Raw genomic sequence first — 19242 nt, forward strand, 5'->3', positions numbered from 1 at the left:
ACACAACTTGGGGCGCCTGGGTGGCTCAGTCAGTTGAGCATCTGACTCCTGATTTCAGCTCAGGTCATGGTCTCATGGTTTGTGCGTTTCTGCCCTACATCAGGCTCTGTGCTGACCTCGCAGAGCCTGCTTCAGATTCTCTCTCTCCATTTCTCTCTTCCCCTTCCCCACTTGCTGTCTCTCAAAAATAAATACACATTTTTTTTAATGTACACAACTTGGGGTGCCTGGGTGGCTCAGTCAGTTAAGTGTTCGACTCAGGATTTCAGCTTAGGTCATGATCTCATGGTTTGTGAGATCAAGCCCTGGGTCAGGCTCCACACTGACAGCAATTCTCTCTCTGCCCTTCCTCCTCCACACTCCTGCATGCGCTCTGTCTCTGTCTCAACATGTAAATAAACTTTTAAAAGATGTACGCAATTTATATGAGGCTCAATATACATATTAAAGATTCATCATGGTAAAAAAACCCCACAGATCTTACATTAATCTTCTGTGGTTCATAGGAATTTCAGGTCCCTCAGGTATAAATTTCTCATAGTTTGTGATGCTGGGCTTCTGACAGGGTCATGATTATTTCCTAGTTAAATGTCTTCCATGTATCCATAATGGGCAGAAGCTTCTTTGTTGTGTATGGGAAATGAGTTCCCAAACATAACTGGTTAATAAATATTTTAGCCTTTGTGGGCTACATACTGTTGCTTTTACGTATTCTTTTTTACCTTTCACAACCCTTTAAAAATGAAAAAGCATTCTTAGCTTCATGTCTATAGAGAAGCAGGCTGAGGGCTTGAAGTTTGCCAACACTTGGACTAGTATTTCAAGGCTGCTGTAACAGACAAAAGCTAGCTTCTAAAAGTCTAGGAGATAGAGGCTTAAACAAAAAGAATGGATACAGATCAAAATGTCATTAAGGAATGAAAATTTTAAATGAAATGATAAGCTTGTCATCCAGTAACTTTGTGATTCTTAGATTGAAATGCAAAGAGAAATTTTTTTAATTAACCATTTGAAAAAGTTTTGTTAAAAACCATTTTTTAGTTGGTTTCTTCAACTTTGAATTTTGGAAAATTTCATACATATACCACAGTAGAATATTATAATGATCTCCTTGTGTGTACTCATCATCCAACTTCAGTAATCTTCATCTAGCAGCCAGTCATGTTTTGTTTATACCCCCACCTCCCTTTCCCAAACCTCTGACACTGAATTCTTTTGAAGCACATCTCAGGCATTACTTTGTTTAATTTGTAAATATTTCAGTATCTCTTAAAGCTAAGGACTTTTTGGTTTTTTTGTTTTTGTTTTTAACAATACTGCATAAACTTTATTTTTTTAACCGCTGGATTTTTTTTTTATTTTTTAAAATTTATTTTTTAATTTACATCCATTTTAGTTAGCATATAGTGCAACAATGATTTCAGGAGTAGGTTCCTTAATGCCCCTTACCCATTTAGCCCATCCTCCTCCCACAACCCCTCCAGTAACCCTCTGTTTGTTCTTTGTATTTAAGAGTCTCTTATGTTTTGTCCCCCTCCCTGTTTTTATATTATTTTTGCTTTCCTTCCCTTGTGTTAGTTAATCTGTTCTGTGTCTTAAAGTCCTCATGTGAGTGAAGTCATATGATACTTGTCTTTCTCTAATTTCACTTAGCATAATACCCTCTAGTTCCGTCCATATAGTTGCACATGGCAAGATTGCATTCTTTTTGACTGCCAAGTAATACTCCATTATATATATATACCACCTCTTCTTTAACCATTCATCCATCGATGGACATTTGGGCTCTTTCCATACTTTGGCTATTGCTGATAGTGCTGCTATAAACATTGGGGTGCATGTGCCCCTTTGAAACAGCATCCCTGCATCTCTTGGATAAATATCTAGTAGTGCAGTTGCTGGGTCATAGGGTAGTTCTATTTTTAATTTTTTGAGGAACCTCCACACTGTTTTCCAGAGTAGCACCAGTTTGCATTCCCAAGGACTTTTTTTTTTTTTTATGTTTTATTTATTTTGAGAGAGAGAACTAGCATGAGCAGGAGAGGGGCAGAGAGAGAGGGAGAGAAAAAGAATCCCAAGCAGGCTCCACACTGCCAACGCAGAGGCCAACGTGGATCTCTATCCCATGAACTGTGAGATCACGAGTCAGATGCTTAACCAACTGAGCCACCCAGGCACCCCAAAGATAAGGACTTGAAAAAGAATAATAACCATAATATCATCAAACCTGGAAAAAAAGATAACAATATTGTAAAATATCTAGTCAGCGTTCACATTCCTCAAGTAGTCCCATAATCTGTTGTTTTTGTTGTATTTATTTAGCTTCAGTTAGGATCCTGTCAAGCTCTGTACATTGCATTTCATTAATGTGTCCTTTAGGTTTCTTTTATCTATAGGTTTCTTCTCCCTTTTTTGTTCTTTGAAGTTTGTTTTTACTGTTATTTGAAGAAACTAGCAAACATGTTGCTCTGTCCCTTGTAGTACTTTAAACTGGTGCGTCTAGAGGCTTGATCTATTTCAGATAGGGCTTCGACAGAATTTTTGAATTACTTTGAAAGAATATTTTGTTTACAAGCTTATACTTGTAAGCAGTATTATTTAGGCACCAGGAAGCAAATAAAGTCTGGCTATCTTGTTTTGTGATGTTAGCAGCTATTGAATATCATTGCCTAGATCCTGTATCTATTTAGGAGTTTTCAACTATGATGATCTATTTGTATCATTCTTCATTCATTTGTTAATTGGAATACTACTATTCAATTAAATAGTTATAATGAGGTACAGCTTATAAAATAAAGTCTGACTAAATATTCTTTTAGTGTATTTCAGAACAGTAAGTCATTTCCCCTCCATCCTCCAAAGATGACCAACGACGTTTTTAAATATATTTATGAACTTCTGGATTTTAATATATTTGATATCTGTTAGCCCATTGCAGTATTTTTACTGATGCTCATTTGAGGCCAGTGAGAATCTCTTCAAATTTACTGCTCCTTTTCTTTTTGTTATGCATAATATATTTTCTAGAATTATTTTCTCTACCAGACCTGGAGTTACCAGTTTTCTAAGGAACAGTAGTCATTTTTTGTGGCATATGGCATTCAGAGACTGAAGCCTGGGTACTGTGGGTACTTAGTACTAATGGGTAGGTAAATGTTTGGAAGACTTATTAATGGACAAAAGTAGGAAATACTTATTTCCCATTATAATTGTTAATTTCTTAATTTATAGTATTGTCATCAGAAACTATTAGCAGGTTTTTACTTCTTCTGAAATGTTTAATGATTTTCTTTTTGTTTTTAGTTCATAATAATTTTTGTTTTGTTTTTAACTGTTACATGGGAACTTGAAAATTGTATAGGTTTTTTTACTTACTATGGTTTTAGGGTTGCTTTTTGGAAGAAAAAACAACGTCCATTTTCTAATCAGTGAGTTTTCTCACCCCTTGGTGACTTAGTTCTAAGATTCCATTTATTCTTTGTGTCTTTAGTCTGCCAGTTTTTTTTTTTTTTTCTGAAGTGTAATTAACATACGGTATTATACTAATTTCAGTATACAATATGATTCAACAATTCTGTGAATTTGTTGTTGTTTATGAAGATAACTGTACTCTTGGGGCACCTGGATGGCTCAGTCAGTTAAGCGTTCAACTTCCTCTCAGGTCATGATCTCATGGTTCGTGAGTTGTAGCCCCACGTTGAGCTCTCTGCTGTCAGCTCAGAGGCTGCTTCAGATCTTCTGTCTGCACCACCCACCCTCCACCCATCCCCCACTCTGTCTCAAAAATAAATAAACATTATTTTTTAAAAAAGATAAGTATACTCAATCTCCTTTGTTTTTGTGCCTGTCCCCCCACCCACCTTTTCTCTCGGAACCACCAGTTTTCTGTATTTAAAAGTCTGTTTTTGTTTGTTTCTTTTCTTTGTTCGTTTGGTTTCTTAAATTCCACATACGAGTGAAATCACATGGTATTTGTCTTTCTCAGACTGACTTATTTCACTTAGCATAATACCCTCTAACTCCATCCATATTGTTGTAAATGATAAGATTTCGTTCACATTTATGGCTGAGTAACATTCTGTTGTGTATATGTATACCACATCTTCTTCACCTTTTTATTAATAGACACTTGGGTTGCTTCCGTATCCTGGCTATTGTAACTAATGCTACCATAAACACAGGGGTGCACTTAACTTCTCAAACTAGTGTTTGTGTTTTTTTTAGGTAAATACCCACTAGTGGAATTATGGATTATATGGTAATTCTATTTTTAGTTTTGGGGGGGAACCTCCATACTATTTTCCACTGTGGCTGCACCAATTTGCATTCCTATTAACAGTGCATGAAAGTTCCTTTTTCTCCACATCCTCATCAACACTTATTATTTCTTGTGTTTTTGATTTAGCCATTCTCCCAGATGTAAAGTGATAGCTCATTGAAGTTTGATTGGCATGTCCCTGTTGATTAGAGATGTTGAGCATCTTATCTCAACATTGGAAAAATGTCTCTTCAGGCATTCTGCCCATTTTTAAATAAGATTATTTGTGGGGTTTTTTGGTATTAAGTTGTATAACTTCTTTAGATGTTTTGGATATTAACCTCTTATCAGATAAGTCATTTGTACATATCTTCTCACATTCACTAGGTTGCCTATTTGTTTTGTTGATGCTTTCCTTCCCTGTGCAAAAGCCTATAATTTTGGTGTAGTCCCAATAGCTTCCTTTTGCTTTTATTTCCCTGGTCAGTGGAGACATATCCAGAAAAATGTTTCTGTGGCTAACATCAAAGAGATTACTACCTATGTTTTCTTCTAGGAGTTTTATGGTTTCATGTGTCACATTTAGGTTTTCAATCCATTTTGAGTTTATTTTTGTGTATGATATAAGAAAGTAGTCCACTTTCATTCTCCTGCATGTAGTTTTCCCAGCCCCATTTGTTGAAGAGACTGTCTTTTCCTCATTTTATACTCTTTCCTCCTCTGTTATAGATTAATTGACCACATAAATGTGGGTTATTTCTGGACTCTTTATTCTGTTCCATTGATCCATCTGTGTTTTTGTGCCAATACCATACTGTTTTGATTACTACAGCTTTGTAGATCTGGAAATCTGGGATTGTGATACCTCCAGCTTGGTTCATTTTTTTTCAAGATTGTTTTGGTTATTCAGGTCTTTTAAGGTTTCATACAAATTTTAAGATTATTCTAGTTCTGTGAAAAATGCTGTTGATATTTAGATAGAGATTATGTTAAATCTATAGATTGTTTTGAGTAGTATGGGTATTTTAATAATATTGGTTCGTCTAATCCATGAGCATGGAATATTTTTCCATTTGTCTGTGTCATCTTCAGTTTCTTTCACCAGTGTTTTAGTTTTTGGAGTACAGGTCTTTCACCTCCTTGGTTAAGTTATTTCTAAGTATTTTATTATTTTTAGTGTAATTGCACATGAGGTTTTCATAATTTCTCTTTCTGCTACTTCATTATTAGTATATAGATTTATGTATGTTAACTTTGTATCCTGGAGCTTTACTGAATTCATATATTCATTTTAATGGTTTTTTGGTGAAGTCTTTAGGGTTTTCTATATATAGTATCATATCATCAGCAAATAGCAAAAGTTTTACTTTTCCCTTACCAATTTGGATGCATTTTATTTCTTTTTCTTGTCTGATGGCTGTGCCTAGGACTTCTAGTACTATGTTGAATAATAGTGGTGAGAGTGGACATCCTTTTCTGTTCCTGATCTTAGTGGAAAAGCTCTGCTTTTCCCCATGAGTATGATGTTCACTGTGGGTTTCTCATATATGGTCTTTATTATGTTGAGGTATGTTTCCTCTAAACCTACTTTGTTGAGAGTTTTTATCGTGAATGGATGTTGTTTTGTCAGATGCTTTTTCTGTAAAAGCATGTGGTTTTTGTTCTTTGTCTTGTTAATGTGTTTTATGACTCTGATTGATTTGCAAATATTGACTCACCCTTGCCTCCTGGGAATAAATCCCATTTGATCATGGTGAATGATTTTCCAGTGTATTGGTGGATTCAGTTTGCTAATATTATGTTGAGAATTTTTGCATCTGTGTTCACCAGAGAAATTAGCCTATAGGTTTCCTTTTTTTGTAGTGTCTGGGTAATGTGTCCTTATAGCATTTTTCCTTCTTCCTCCATTTTGTGGAATAATTTGAGAATAGGTATTAACTCTTCTTTAAATGTTTGTCACATTCACTTGTGATGCCGTCTGGTCCTGGGCTTATGTTTGTTGGGAATTTTTAAATTACTGATTTCAGTTTCATTGTTAGTAATCAGTCTGTTCAAATTTTCTATTTCTTTCTGATTCAGTTTTTAAGAATGTATTTCTTCTAGGTTGTCTAACTTGTTGGCATATAATTTTTCATAATATCCTCTTATAATCCTCTGTATTTCAGTGATGTCAGTTTTTATTTCTCCTCCTTCACTACTGATTTACTTATTTGAGTCCTTTCTTCTTTTCTTGATAAATCTGGCTATATGTTTATCAGTCTTCATCTTTTCAAAGAACCAGCTCCTTATTTCATTGATCTGTTCTATTATATTTTTAGTTTCTGTTGAATTTATTTCTTTTCTCATCTTTATTATTTTCTTCTTTGTACTGCCTTTGAGCTTTGTTCTTTTTCTAGTTTCCTTAGGCATAAGGTGAGTTTACTTGAGATTTTTCTTGCTTCATCATGACATAGTCCTGTATTGCTATAATCTTCCCTTTAAGAAAAAAAAATGTTTATTTTTGAGGGAGGGAGAGAGGGAGGGAAGGAGAGTGCATGCGTTTGCGTGAGCAGGTAAGGCAGAGAAAGACACAGCATCCGAAGCTGGCTTCAGGCTCTGAGCTGTCAGCACAGAGCCCGATGCAGGGCTTGAGCCCATGGACCGGGAGATCATGACCTGAGCCCAAGTCTGATGCATATGACTGCCCTTAGCCCATATACCTCAGTTGAGGTCACAACTTAGCCCATAGCCCATATACCTCAGTTGAGGTCAGGGAGAGGCTTTCTTTGGCGGTTAAGACCTGCAGTCAAATCAGATGCCTGACCCCATTCTGTCTATTGGGGCTGCCAACAGTAGTGCCAGTCTGTAGGGTGTTCTCCCTGCCTTGTCCCCAAGAAGCTTATGTTGGTGGGTATGGCCAGCCGTCAGACCCATTTCCTACCCCTAGTCCATATGTTCAGGCTGGAGTTGCACTGCTATGTGTGGTTATCTTCCCCTCTCCCCAGGTCAGGAGTTGCTTTGAAGTTGTGTGAGCCCCTGTCAGGGCTACTTGCAGTGTGTTTCTCTGGCAGAAGCTGCTTTGGAGTGGGGCAAGTTGGATGGCGTGGATCTGCAGAAGAATGTGTCAGGCAGTCTAGGCTGGGCCATGGGGAGACATTGTCACCTGCCAGCTCTTAGCCTTTTGTTCTTGGCGAAGTCTCCTAAAGATCCCTGGCCCTCCAGTGTACATTCTGAGATTAATGAATCATCTTCCCATATACTCCAGGAATTTTTCAAATTGCAGCTTCTATGCTGTATTTTAGCAGGGTTGTTTATTATGGTGGCTCTTTAGGGGCAGTAACTCAGTTTCCTGTTGCCCTCCAACTCTCCCAGAGCTGAGCCAACTCATTTTTAAAGTACCCAGAGTTAAGCCCTTCTGATTATAAAAACTCACAAAGTTAAAGCCCACTGGTTTTCAAAGCCTAATGTTATGGGGACTTGCCTTCCCAGTGCAGGTTCCGCATACCTGGCGTGCCTGGGGGAGGGTTTGCTCCTCTTCTTTCTTCATGCTTATGGTGTCCCTCCCCTTTCTGGGTAGTCACCATGGAGTTTCATTTCTGACTGCATTTCCACCTCTCATACCCTTCTCAGTGTGGCTTCCTCTCTATGATTAGCTGTTGAAGTCTGTTCTGCCAGTCTTTCGGTCTTTTTCCGAATTAGTTGCACTGATGTGGCTGTTACCAAGGTGTGTCCATAGCAAACTTAGTTTCTTCCTGCTGCACCATCTTCCCTGTAAATGTGTTTAATCTCCCCAACTTTTTAAAATTTTTATTTATTTTTTATTTTTAATATGAAATTTATTGTCGAATTGGTTTCCATACAACACCCAGTGCTCATCCCAACAGGTGCCCTCCTTCAGTGCCCATCACCCACTTTCCCCTCCTTCCCACCCCCCCATCAACTAGTCTCCCAAATTTTGAAACATGTTTTAAAAGTTACCGCTATGATTGTGGCTTTTTTTTTTTTATAGCTCCCTTGTATTTCTAACAGCTTTGCTTTGTATATTTTTTTTATTGAGGTGAAATTCATGTTACAAAAAAAATTTAACTGTGCAATTTAGTGTCATTTAATGCATTCTTAATGTTGTGCAATCACCTCCTTTATCTAGTTCCAAAATTTTCATTATCCCAAAAGAAAACCTTGTACTTATTAAATTATCCATCCCTATATCCCCCTCCACCTAGTGCCCGGCAGCCAACTTCTGCTTTGTATTTCTGAATTTAGCTATTCTGGATATTTCAGTTAAATGACATTATACAACGCGTGACCTTTTTTATGTCAGACTTCTTAGGATATTTTTAAGATTCATCCATGTTGTAGCATGAATCAGTACTTCATTTATATCTGAGTAATATCTAGTGTGTGTATATACCATATTTATTTAACCATTCATCTGTGGATGGACATTTGAGTTTCTACCTTTTGATTATTGTGGATAACACTGCTGTGAACATTCATGTATTTATTAGAATACTTGTTTTCATATCTTCTGGGAATATCTAGGAATGGAAATGCTGGGTTATATGATAACTCTGTTTAACATTTGAGGAACTATCAACTGTTTTCCACAACAGCTATACCATTTTATATTTCCACCAGTGATTTAGGAGTGTTTCAGTTTCTCCATATCCTTGCTAATGCTTGTTATTTAAGTGAGTTTGGTTATAGTCACCCTAGTGGCTGCAAAGTGGTATCTCATTGTGGTATTGATTTTCATTCCTCTAATGACTAATGATGTTGAACATATCTTTATGTGCTTACTTGCACATAAAATATATGTACATTAGGTATATGATTTACTAATATTTATTCCCATTCTATAGTTTGTCTTGAAAATGTCCTTTGATATACAGAAGTTAATTTTGATGAAATCCTATTCATTTGTATATATGTTGCTTATGTTTTTTGTGTCATATCTTGGAATACATTGCCAACTCTAGTATCATCAAGAGTTACCCCTATATCTTCTTCTAAACGTTTTATGGTTTTAGCACTTATATTTAGGTCTTTGACCTAAGTTGAGTTAATTTTTGTTAATTTTAATGGCATGATGTAGGGGTCCAACTTCATTCTTTTGTGTCAAAATATTAATTTGTTCCAGTACCCCTCATTGAATAATCTTGTCATCCTTGTTGAAAGTCAGTTGGCTGTATTTATATGGGTTTGTTTCTGGATTCTTAGTTCTTTCCAGTGTTCTGTATATCTTTCCTTATGCCAGTACCACACCATCTTAATCTCTGTAGCTTTGTAGCACATTTTGAAATTGGGATGTTTGAGTCCTTGAACTTTATTATTCTCTTACAATATTGCCTTAGCTCTTTTCAAGGCTCATTGCAGTGCCATATGAATCTGATGGTATGCTTTTCCATTTCTACATTAAAGATCGTTGGAATTTTGATGGAGATTATATTGAATTTATAAATCATTTTTGGTAGGATTGCCATCTTAACATGTTAAGTCTTCCAGTCCATGAACGCAGGCTGTATTTCTGTTTATCTGGGTTTTTTTTTTTTAATTAATTTCAACAGTGTTTTTTAGTTTTCAGTACACAGGTCTTGTAACTCTTAGACTAAATTATTCCCAGGTATCTTTTAGATGCTATTTCAAATGAAATTGTCTTAATTTTTTTTTAATTCTTTTTAACGTTTATTTATTATTGAGAGACAGACAGAGCATGAGCAGGGGAGGGGCAGAGGGAGAGAGAGACACAGAATCTGAAGCAGACTCCAGGCTCTGAGCTGTCAGCACAGAGCCCGACATGGGGCTCGAACCCACAAACCACGAGATCATGACCTGAGCCAAAGTCAGACGCCAAACCGACTGAGCCACCTAGGCGCCCCTTAATTTTTTTTCATATTATTTCTTGAGTGGTGTTAGCTGTGGGTATTTCATAAATACCATACTTTGTATATTTTTAATACAGTGTTGTTTAGTGTATTAAGGTTTTATGACATATCTTCTTACTGGATTAGAATTTATTATTATAAATGATATTAAATGCGTCTGAGCTTGAGGGTTGTTCACCTTAATGTGCAATTTCTAATTACCCATGTATTTATTTTTAAGATTTATATGTAGTTGATGGGCCTCAAGGTTAAGGGGTAGATTTCATATTTGGGGATTTTAAGAAATTTAGATTTCTTTTTTAAGTGCATTTTTTTGTTGAAATTTAACATATAGCACATACCATAATACATAAAAAATACTCATCTGGAGAAATTTTCACAACACGAACACACCCTCATAACAAAAATTGAGATTGTGAAATTGCACACTGCTAGCAACCCAGAAGTCCCCCTTTGTTTCCTTTTAGTCACTAACCCCTTTCTTCCCAAGTAATCATTGTTCTGACTTTTAACACTATAAATTAATGTTTCTTGTTTTTGAATTTTACGAATAGAATCATGCAGCAAACACTCCTTTGTATCTGGTTTGTTTCATTACCCTTATGTTTAAAATTTTCATCTGTATTGTTGTATATGGCAATAGTTTTTTCTTGCTATGTAGGATTCCATTTATTATGTATGGCCACAACAGTTTATTATTCATTCTGTGGTGAATGGATACTGCAATTATTTCCATTTGGGGGCTATTATGATTAGTGTTTATAGGTATTTTCTTGTACATTTTTTTTGGTAAACATTCCTGTGCATTTTGTTAGTATACACTTAGGAATGGCAGAGCCATACAATTTGTTTACCTTTTGTAAATACATCCCAGGTATAGTCATACCACATTTTATACACTGTGCTTTATTGCACTTCATTGATACTGCATTTTTTTTACAAATTGAACATTTGTGGCAGCCCTGCATTGAGTGAGTCTTTAAGCACCATTTTTCCAACAGCATTTGTTTATTTCATGTTCTCTGTGTCACATTATTATATTTATTATGGTGATCTCTGATCAGTGATCTTTGGTGTTACTATTGTAATTGTTTGGGGGTGCCGTGAACCACACCTATGTAAGACCACAAACTTAATAAATGAGTGTGTTCTGACTACTCCACCTTCCAGCCATTCTCCTATATCTCTCCTCCTCCTTCTCTTTGGGCCTCTCTATTCTTTGAGACATGGCAATATTGAAATTAGGCCAATTAATAATTACCCTGTAGTGGCCTCATAAGTGTTCAGTGGGAAGGAAAAGTCACATATCTCTCACTTTAAATCAAGAGCCAGGAATGATTACAATTAGTGAGGAAGGCATTTCGAAAGCCATGATGACTGAAAGCTGTCATGTAACTGTAAGCCATGTTGTGAGTGCAAAGGAAAAGATCTTGAAGGAAATTAAAAGTGCTACTCCAGTGAATACATGACAGCCTTTTGCTCAAACAGAAAAAGTTTTAGTGGTCTGGATAGAAAATCAAACCAGCCACAACATTCCCTTAAGCCAAAGCCTAATCCAGAGCAAGACCCAAACTCTCTTCAATTCTGTGAAGGCTGAGAGTTGTTAGGAAGCTGCAGAAGAAAAGTTGGAAGCTAGCAGAGTTCTAAGGGAAGAAGCCATCTCCATTACATTAAAGAGCCAAGATGAAGCAGCAAGTTATCCAGATCTAGCTAGGATCATTACTTGAGATGGCTACACTAAACAACAAATTTTCAATAGAGGTGAAGTGACTTTTCTCGTACAATCCATCTAGTCTTTTCATAGCTAGAGAGAAGTCACTGCCTGGCTTTAAAGCTTCAGAGATTCTCTTGTTAGGGGCTAATACAGCTGCTGACTTTAAGTTGAAGCCAGTGCTCATTTGTCATCCTGAAAATCATAGAGCCCAGAAGAATTATGCTAAATCTGCTCTGCCTGTGGTCTACAAATGGAACAGCAAAGCCTGATGACAGCAATCTGTTTATACCATGGTTTACTGAATATTTTAAGCCCATTGTTGAGACCTACTGCTAAGAATAAAAGACTGGTTTCAAAATATTACTGCTCATTGACAACGCACCTGGTCACCCAAGAGCTCTGATAGAGATGTACAATGAGATGAATGATGTTTTTTTTTTTTTTTTTTTTTTTTTTTTTTGATGAATGATGTTTTCAATACAACATCCATTCTGCAGTCTGGGGATCAAGGAGTAATTTTGACTTTCAAGTCTTACTATTTAAGAAATAATTTTGTGAGGCTGTTTAACTGCCATACATAGTGATTCCTATGATGGATCTGGGCAAAGTCAGTGGAAAACCTTCTGGAAAGGATTCACCATTCTAGGTGCCATTAAGAATATTCATGATTCATGGGGAAGAGGTCAAAATATCAGTATTAACAGGAGTTTGGAAAGAAGATTCCAGTGCTCATGGATGACTTTGAGGGATTTAAAACTTCAATGGAAGAAGTCACTGAAGATGTGACTGAATTGCTGTAATCTCATGATAAAAATTGGATGAGGGGTTGCTTCTAATGGATGAGCAAGGAAAGTGGTTTCTTGAGATGGAATCTACTGGTGAAGATGCTGTGGAAATTGATGAAATGACAACAAAGGATTTAGAATATTATGCAAACTTAGTAGATAAAGCAGCAGCAAGGTTTGAGAGGATTGACTCCAGTTTGGAAAGAAGTCCTGTGGGTAAAGTGGTTTCAAACAGCATCACTTGCTACAGAGAAATTGTTTGTGAAAGGAAGATTTGATCCATGTGGCAAGCTTTGTTATTGTCTTATTTTAAGAAATTACCAGTCACCCAACCTTCAGCAATCACTACCCTGATCAGTCATCAGCCAAAACATGGAGGCAAGACCCCTCCACCCAGCCAAGGATTATGACTTGCTGAAGCTCAAATGACGTTTATTAGTATTTTTTAACAATGACGTATTTTAGTTTCTTAAAAAAATTTTTTAATTTTATTTTTGAGAGATGGTGAGAGCAGGGAAGGGACAGGGAGAGAGGGAGACACAGAATCTGAAGCAGGCTCCAGCCTCTGAGCTCAGAGCCTGACATGGAGCTCAAACTCAAGAACCATGAAATCATGACTTGAGCCAAAGTCAGACGCTTAACTGACTGAGCCACCCAGGTGCCCCACATGAAGTATTTTTAAATTAAGATATGTGCATTTTTTAGGCACAATGCTGTTGTGCTCTTGATAGACTATACTATAGTATAAATATAACTTTTATATGTACCAGGAAACCAAAAAGTTCATTTGATTCACTTTATTGCGGACCTCAACCTGCAGTATCTCCAAGGTATGCCTGTATATCAAAGTAGCTGCCCCAGTTTATATTCACCAGGAGTGTATGAGAGTTCTAGTGGGTCCACAACCTCATTAAGGACAGTACTGTTCCCCATTTGAGATTTGTCAAGCATTGATGTTTTAGCCATTCTAATGGTATATGATGGTATTTCCTTGTGGACTAATTTGCATTTCCCTGGTGTCTAAGATTGAGCAACTTTTCACATGTTTAGTGGCAGTTTGTGATGTGTTGTTCGAGTCTTTTGCCTCTTTTTTTTTTTTTTTTTTTTTGGATAGTTTGCCTTTTTCTTTTTGGTTTGTATGAGCATTAGGTATTAGTCCTCTGTCAAATACATGTGTCATAGTTGTTTTCTCCCTGTCTCTTTTGCCTTTTCACATTTAAATGCTGTCTGCCAATGAACAAGAGGTCTCACCTTTGTTGTTATTAATGTAGTCCAATTTATATTTTTTTCTTTTATGGTTAGTACTGTATTTATTGTGGCCTGTTGAATAGTTTGATTAGATCATGAAGGTGTTCTTGTTTTCCTCCAGAAGCTTTATTGTTTTAATCAATTTGGGTTCTGATACCTGATTTTTGGTTCTTATTCCTTTCACTATTTCTATAAATTTTTGTATATGAGGGTGTTTTGTTTTTATGTATTACACAGACGAGTTATAGTTTCTTTATATATATTTTATATATTTTCTTTACTTTTTCTTCTTAGGAGTTGGTTTATATAAGCTTATTCCACGTGAAAAATACAGTTTAATCTGTATTAACTATCTTTATACAGATTTTTAAAGCCTGTTTACTTTAAATACAGAAAGAAGAATTTTTTACTAGTACTGCAACATTTAAACATATCACCATATTTCCTTTTCTCTGTCCATGTAAACACACACATAATTTGTATTTTTGCTCAGCCATTTGAAAGAAACTGGCAGGTAGTTCTTTCTCCTATGTGAACATATCTCCTATGTGAATGTAATGCCAGTATTGTCTGTAAATTTGTGTGTAAATAAATTTGTTTCATTGCTCTCTGGATCCTAGAACTAGCCCAGCAGACAAGCATTATCGGGTACCAAAGATTTAATATTCATTTATCCATCAAAGAACTAATTCAGGAGGTGCCTGGGTGGCTCTGTTAGTTAAGTGCCCAACTTTTGATTTCAAGTCAGGTCATGTTATCATGATTCATGAGTTCGAGCCCCGCCTCGGACTCTGCACCGACAGCACAACACTGCTTGGAATTCTCTCTCTTCTTTCTCTGCCCCTCCCCTGCTGTACACACTCTTATCTCAAAATAAATAAAAAAAAACTTAAAAAAAAAAAAGCTAATTCAGAAACACTAAAATACAGAGGCAGCTAGAGTGCACTGAAGTCTGTGGCAGGTCCAATAAGTTAAACATTGAAGTTTGAAAAGTACAGGATTGTTCCTGGTCCTTCTGGGGCACTTTATCCATTTCCTTATCAAATCCTAGGTTACTTTGAATTACAAAATAAGAAAATAGATTCTTACTTACAATGTAATTATATTCATTAATGTTAGATTCTGTGTTTATGTATTAAATTTGTGTGTTTGTTAAATATTTATGCATTAAAAATCTATAAGCCTAAAACATGTTTTAGAGTATGGTTTCACTAAGTTTAAGAGTAATTAAACACTGGGAGGGAGGATGGGCTAAATGGGTAAGGGGCATTGAGGAATCTACTCCTGAAAATCGTTGTTGCACTATATGCTAACTTGGATGTAAATTAAAAAAATAAAGTTATATTAAAAAAAAGTAAACACTTTTCAGAATGTCTGGCCCATAAAGAAAACTTAAATACTTGCCTCAATTAACTAAAGATTCTTATTCTTAACATGGTGAAAAAGAACACTGAATAAGGACTCATATCTGATTTCGGAATAAAGCTCAAGCTTCATCTCTTTGACCATTTGTGAAGTTAGGAATATGTACTGAATGGTCTCCAATTAGCAATAACATATTTACTACTATATATTGTAGTTATTATATATATTACAAAATATTCTTAAATTAATGAATTATAAAATTTTAGTATTTAATAATTTATAATTTTAATATTTTATAATTTAATAAATTCTACCTAATCAGGAAATTTAAAAGTTTTTTATCTTAATGGTCATGCTGAAAAAAAGACATTTCTTTTGATGGCTTTGTGACTTGAACTTTTTTCTCACTTGATAGCTCGAATTACATCTTTACAAGAAGAGGTAAAGCATCTCAAGCATAATCTTGAAAGAGTGGAAGGAGAAAGAAAAGAAGCTCAAGACATGCTTAATCACTCAGAAAAGGTAAATGACTTAACGTGTACCAATTTTGAGATATATGTACTTGGCTACCAAATACTATAACATGTTTTTATAAAATAGCCTTCATTCCTGATGTTATATACTTGCTTTTTTTTTTGAGAGAGAGAGCGAGAGTATGTGTACATGAACAGGGGAGAGGGGCAGAAGGATGGAGGGAGGGAGGGAGAGAGAGAGAAAGAAAAGAGAGAGAGAGAGAGAGAAAGAAAGAAAGAAAGAATGAATGAATGAATCTTAAGCAGGCTTCACACCCAGTGAGGAGCCTGCTGTGGGGCTTGATCTCATGACCATGAGATAATGATCTGAGTGAGCCAAATCAAGAATTGGACCTTTTACTGACCGAGCCACCCAGCCACACCTATATACTTGCATTTCTAAAAATTTTTATGATCAGTAGTGGTTTTGTGGGAGTGTGTGTATGTGTCTTACTTAGGGCTTTTTATTGTGTTATTTTTGTTTGTTTTTAACTTTGAAGGGTATTAGATGTTTCCTATTATCGAATCATCACAAATTACTTTCGTTTGGAAATATCTTTTCATGTAGAATTTTTTCCCCCAGTTTTTTGTACTTGGGTAAAATGAAGATGCTGAATGTTACTAGCCTTATGAAGAAGGAAAACAAAGGATAGGTATATGGTAGACCATGTGTGCTTTTTCCATTTTGTTGGTAAGAGTTAGCAAAATAGAAAATAGCATAAAGTGATTGGCCCTTGCGTATAGTTTTCTTACCAGTCAAAAACTCATTGGTTATCCTCTGTCCTTACCTTGCTAAGAAAAGTATTAAATAGATAATATGTAGATCTAACTTTCACTTTTTCACTTCCTCCCTAAATGTGGGTTTACTAGATCCTCAGATAAACGATCAGAAAATGTACCACTTATCTGTCCTTTGGACATGTTTTGTAATAGAGTAGTATGTCTAAGCCTGGTATAACTGTGGATGTAGGATGAAAGAAAGAAGAGTAGAAGATGCACCCAAACAAATGGAATACATTTTGACTTGTCCTTTAGTCAAGGCAATGTAAATCTGGGTGTACATTTAATTTAACTGTAAATTAATAGTTTTAAATCTGAATTTAATTTTTTGTAAGCGGCAGCAAAAATGTTTTAATGAATTAAAGAATTGTCCTATTCATTTCTGATTCTAGCAGTGAACCCTCCTGAATACAACTACCACCAAAACCCTTCTGGGGGAAGGAGGTGGTGATATTTTGCTTTTAATTATATGTGCTTATGATTTTTAAAGTAAGACATGATAATGTGAAATATACAAGAAAGTATAAATGTTCTAAATAAAAATATTTAAGTAAATACAGTATCACATTTCAGGCCAGTGTGATTCATATATTGTCTCTTATGGAATATTACATAATGTAAGATTTAATAATGTGTCTTTTGCTTAGTGTATTACATAAGTCATTTTCATTTTACAGGAAAAGAATAATTTAGAGATAGATTTAAACTATAAGCTTAAATCATTACAACAAAGGTTAGAACAAGAGGTAAATGAACATAAAGTAACCAAAGCTCGTTTAACTGACAAACATCAGTCTATTGAAGAGGCAAAGTCTGTTGCAATGTGTGGTAAGTGTTGGTTTTCATATTTTCTACATGAGTAATTTTTAAATAATGCCTACCAAAAAAACTGGTTTTGTTTAAAATCTCACTTTATAGTAGTATAAACACTTAAAAATTATAAATTGTCATTTAGTAAAAGAATTCTCACTTTTTCACTTTGGATACCTTCCATTTTTTTAAATCACAATTTTACCTTCTATTTCCCTCACTCTATTATCCTCCATTCTCTATCAATATCAGTAGAATCTCTCTTTTCTCCCAGTTTTTATGAGCCCTTTCCTTTATTTTCTTCCTGATCCATTCTGAAAATCATTGTCTGTTAGTTCATCTTCTTTCTTGTTTAGTACCCTCAATTTTCCAATTCCTTTGTGTTTCCACTTTACTATGACTCTAAACACAACCCTAGATCAAACTAATGAGTTCCTTTCTTCACATCAGATAAGTTCTTCAGAGAGGGTTAGCCCAATGCATTATCTCCAACCTCAGGCAAGCTGTTAGTTTTTTAGTATATCACTCACTGTTTTCCTTCTCTCAGACTTTTACTTCTGTTCTCAAGCTTTGTATGTCATTTCTTTATCCATCTACTTTTAGGTCAACTTTTCTCCTATTTGAAAAAGAAATCATGAAAGCATAGGTGTGAACGCCTTAAAGTCTTGTTCTCTTACTTAATCAATCTACCCTACTTCTTTACCCATCTTCATTTTCTTTCCTCTCAGAAGATATTGATCCTCAGGGCACCTGGGTGGCTCAGTCGGTTAAGTATCTGACTTCTGCTCAGGTCATGGTCTCACAGTTTATGGGTTCAAGCCCTGTGTCAGGCTCTGTGCTGACAGCTCAGAGCCTGGAACCTGCTTGGGATTCTGTGTCTCCCTTTTTCTGACCCTCCCCTGCTCACGCTCTGTCTCTCTCAAAAGTAAATAAACATTAAAAAAAATTTTTTTAAAGATATTAACCGTCTTCTTGTTTGACTAATATGTGCTACCTGTACTCAGATCTAGCCTCATCTTATCTCATCTTAACTATCTTTTTTTTTTCTTCATCCTTAACCTTTTCTCTTCCACTGAATCCTTTCTTGTTGTGAACATGTGCAAGTCTCTTCCATTATACATAGATAGATAGATAGATAGATAAAATTTTTTGAGCATGTGGGATGCCTGGGTAGCTCAGTCAGATAAGCATCCAACTTACCTTCAGGTCATGATCTCGTGGTTTATAAGTTAGAGCCCCACGTCAGGCTCTGTGCTGACAGCTCAGAACCTGGAATCTGCTTCAGATTCTGTGTCTCCATCTCTCTCTGCCCCTCCCCCGCTCAACGCTCTGTGTGTGTGTGTGTGTGTGTGTGTGTGTCTCAAAAATAAACATTAAAAATTTTTTTTTAATTTTGTGAGCATGTGCAAGTCTCTTCCTTTATAAACAAATAAATAAATAGACAAACCCTTGCAGTAATCTCTGATCCTTACTAACTGCCACTGTTTTATTCCATTTCTTTATAGCCAAACTTTTAAAAAGAAGAGTTTGCCTTTTTTCACCTTGCACTTACTTTGTAACCTGCTACAATCTGGAAGTGTCACTTAGCACTTTAAGTTCTGCTCATTCAAGGGGAAACTTAGGATCCTATCTGTCAGACCTGCTTTAATCTCTTATTCTCATGATCCTAGTTAATGGCTGTATAGTTTTTAGCAGCCCAGGCTTGGAATCAAACAAATCTGTTTTGCCTCTTACCTACTCTGTGATTATTAAAAAGACATTAGATGGAAAAAATGCATATAAAGTGCCTGTACATAGAAGGCTTTTAATAAATGGGAAATACTGTTATGGCTAAGGGTGGTGGTATTTAGCATCCAGGTATCCAAGCCAGAAATCTGGGAATCATTCAGCAATTCTACTTCCAAAT

General features: G+C 35.8%; 1 protein-coding gene across 3 annotated transcripts in view; it reads left to right on the forward strand.

The window, feature by feature from the left end:
* The window catches only part of ROCK1 (Rho associated coiled-coil containing protein kinase 1), a 158605-nt gene that overhangs the window by 97910 nt on the left and 41453 nt on the right, over window positions 1-19242 (forward strand). For all 3 annotated transcript variants that reach the window (XM_047086920.1, XM_047086919.1, XM_047086918.1), the window contains exons 17-18: window positions 15650-15756; window positions 17204-17354. In XM_047086920.1, coding sequence (XP_046942876.1) covers window positions 15650-15756; window positions 17204-17354 — 258 coding nt within the window. The remainder of the gene's footprint in view (window positions 1-15649; window positions 15757-17203; window positions 17355-19242) is intronic.

This window comes from Lynx rufus, unplaced genomic scaffold (genome assembly GCF_022079265.1).
Source record: "Lynx rufus isolate CCGP_SWC_20201006 ecotype Redwood Valley unplaced genomic scaffold, mLynRuf1.p SCAF_22, whole genome shotgun sequence".
Taxonomy (NCBI): domain Eukaryota; kingdom Metazoa; phylum Chordata; class Mammalia; order Carnivora; family Felidae; genus Lynx; species Lynx rufus.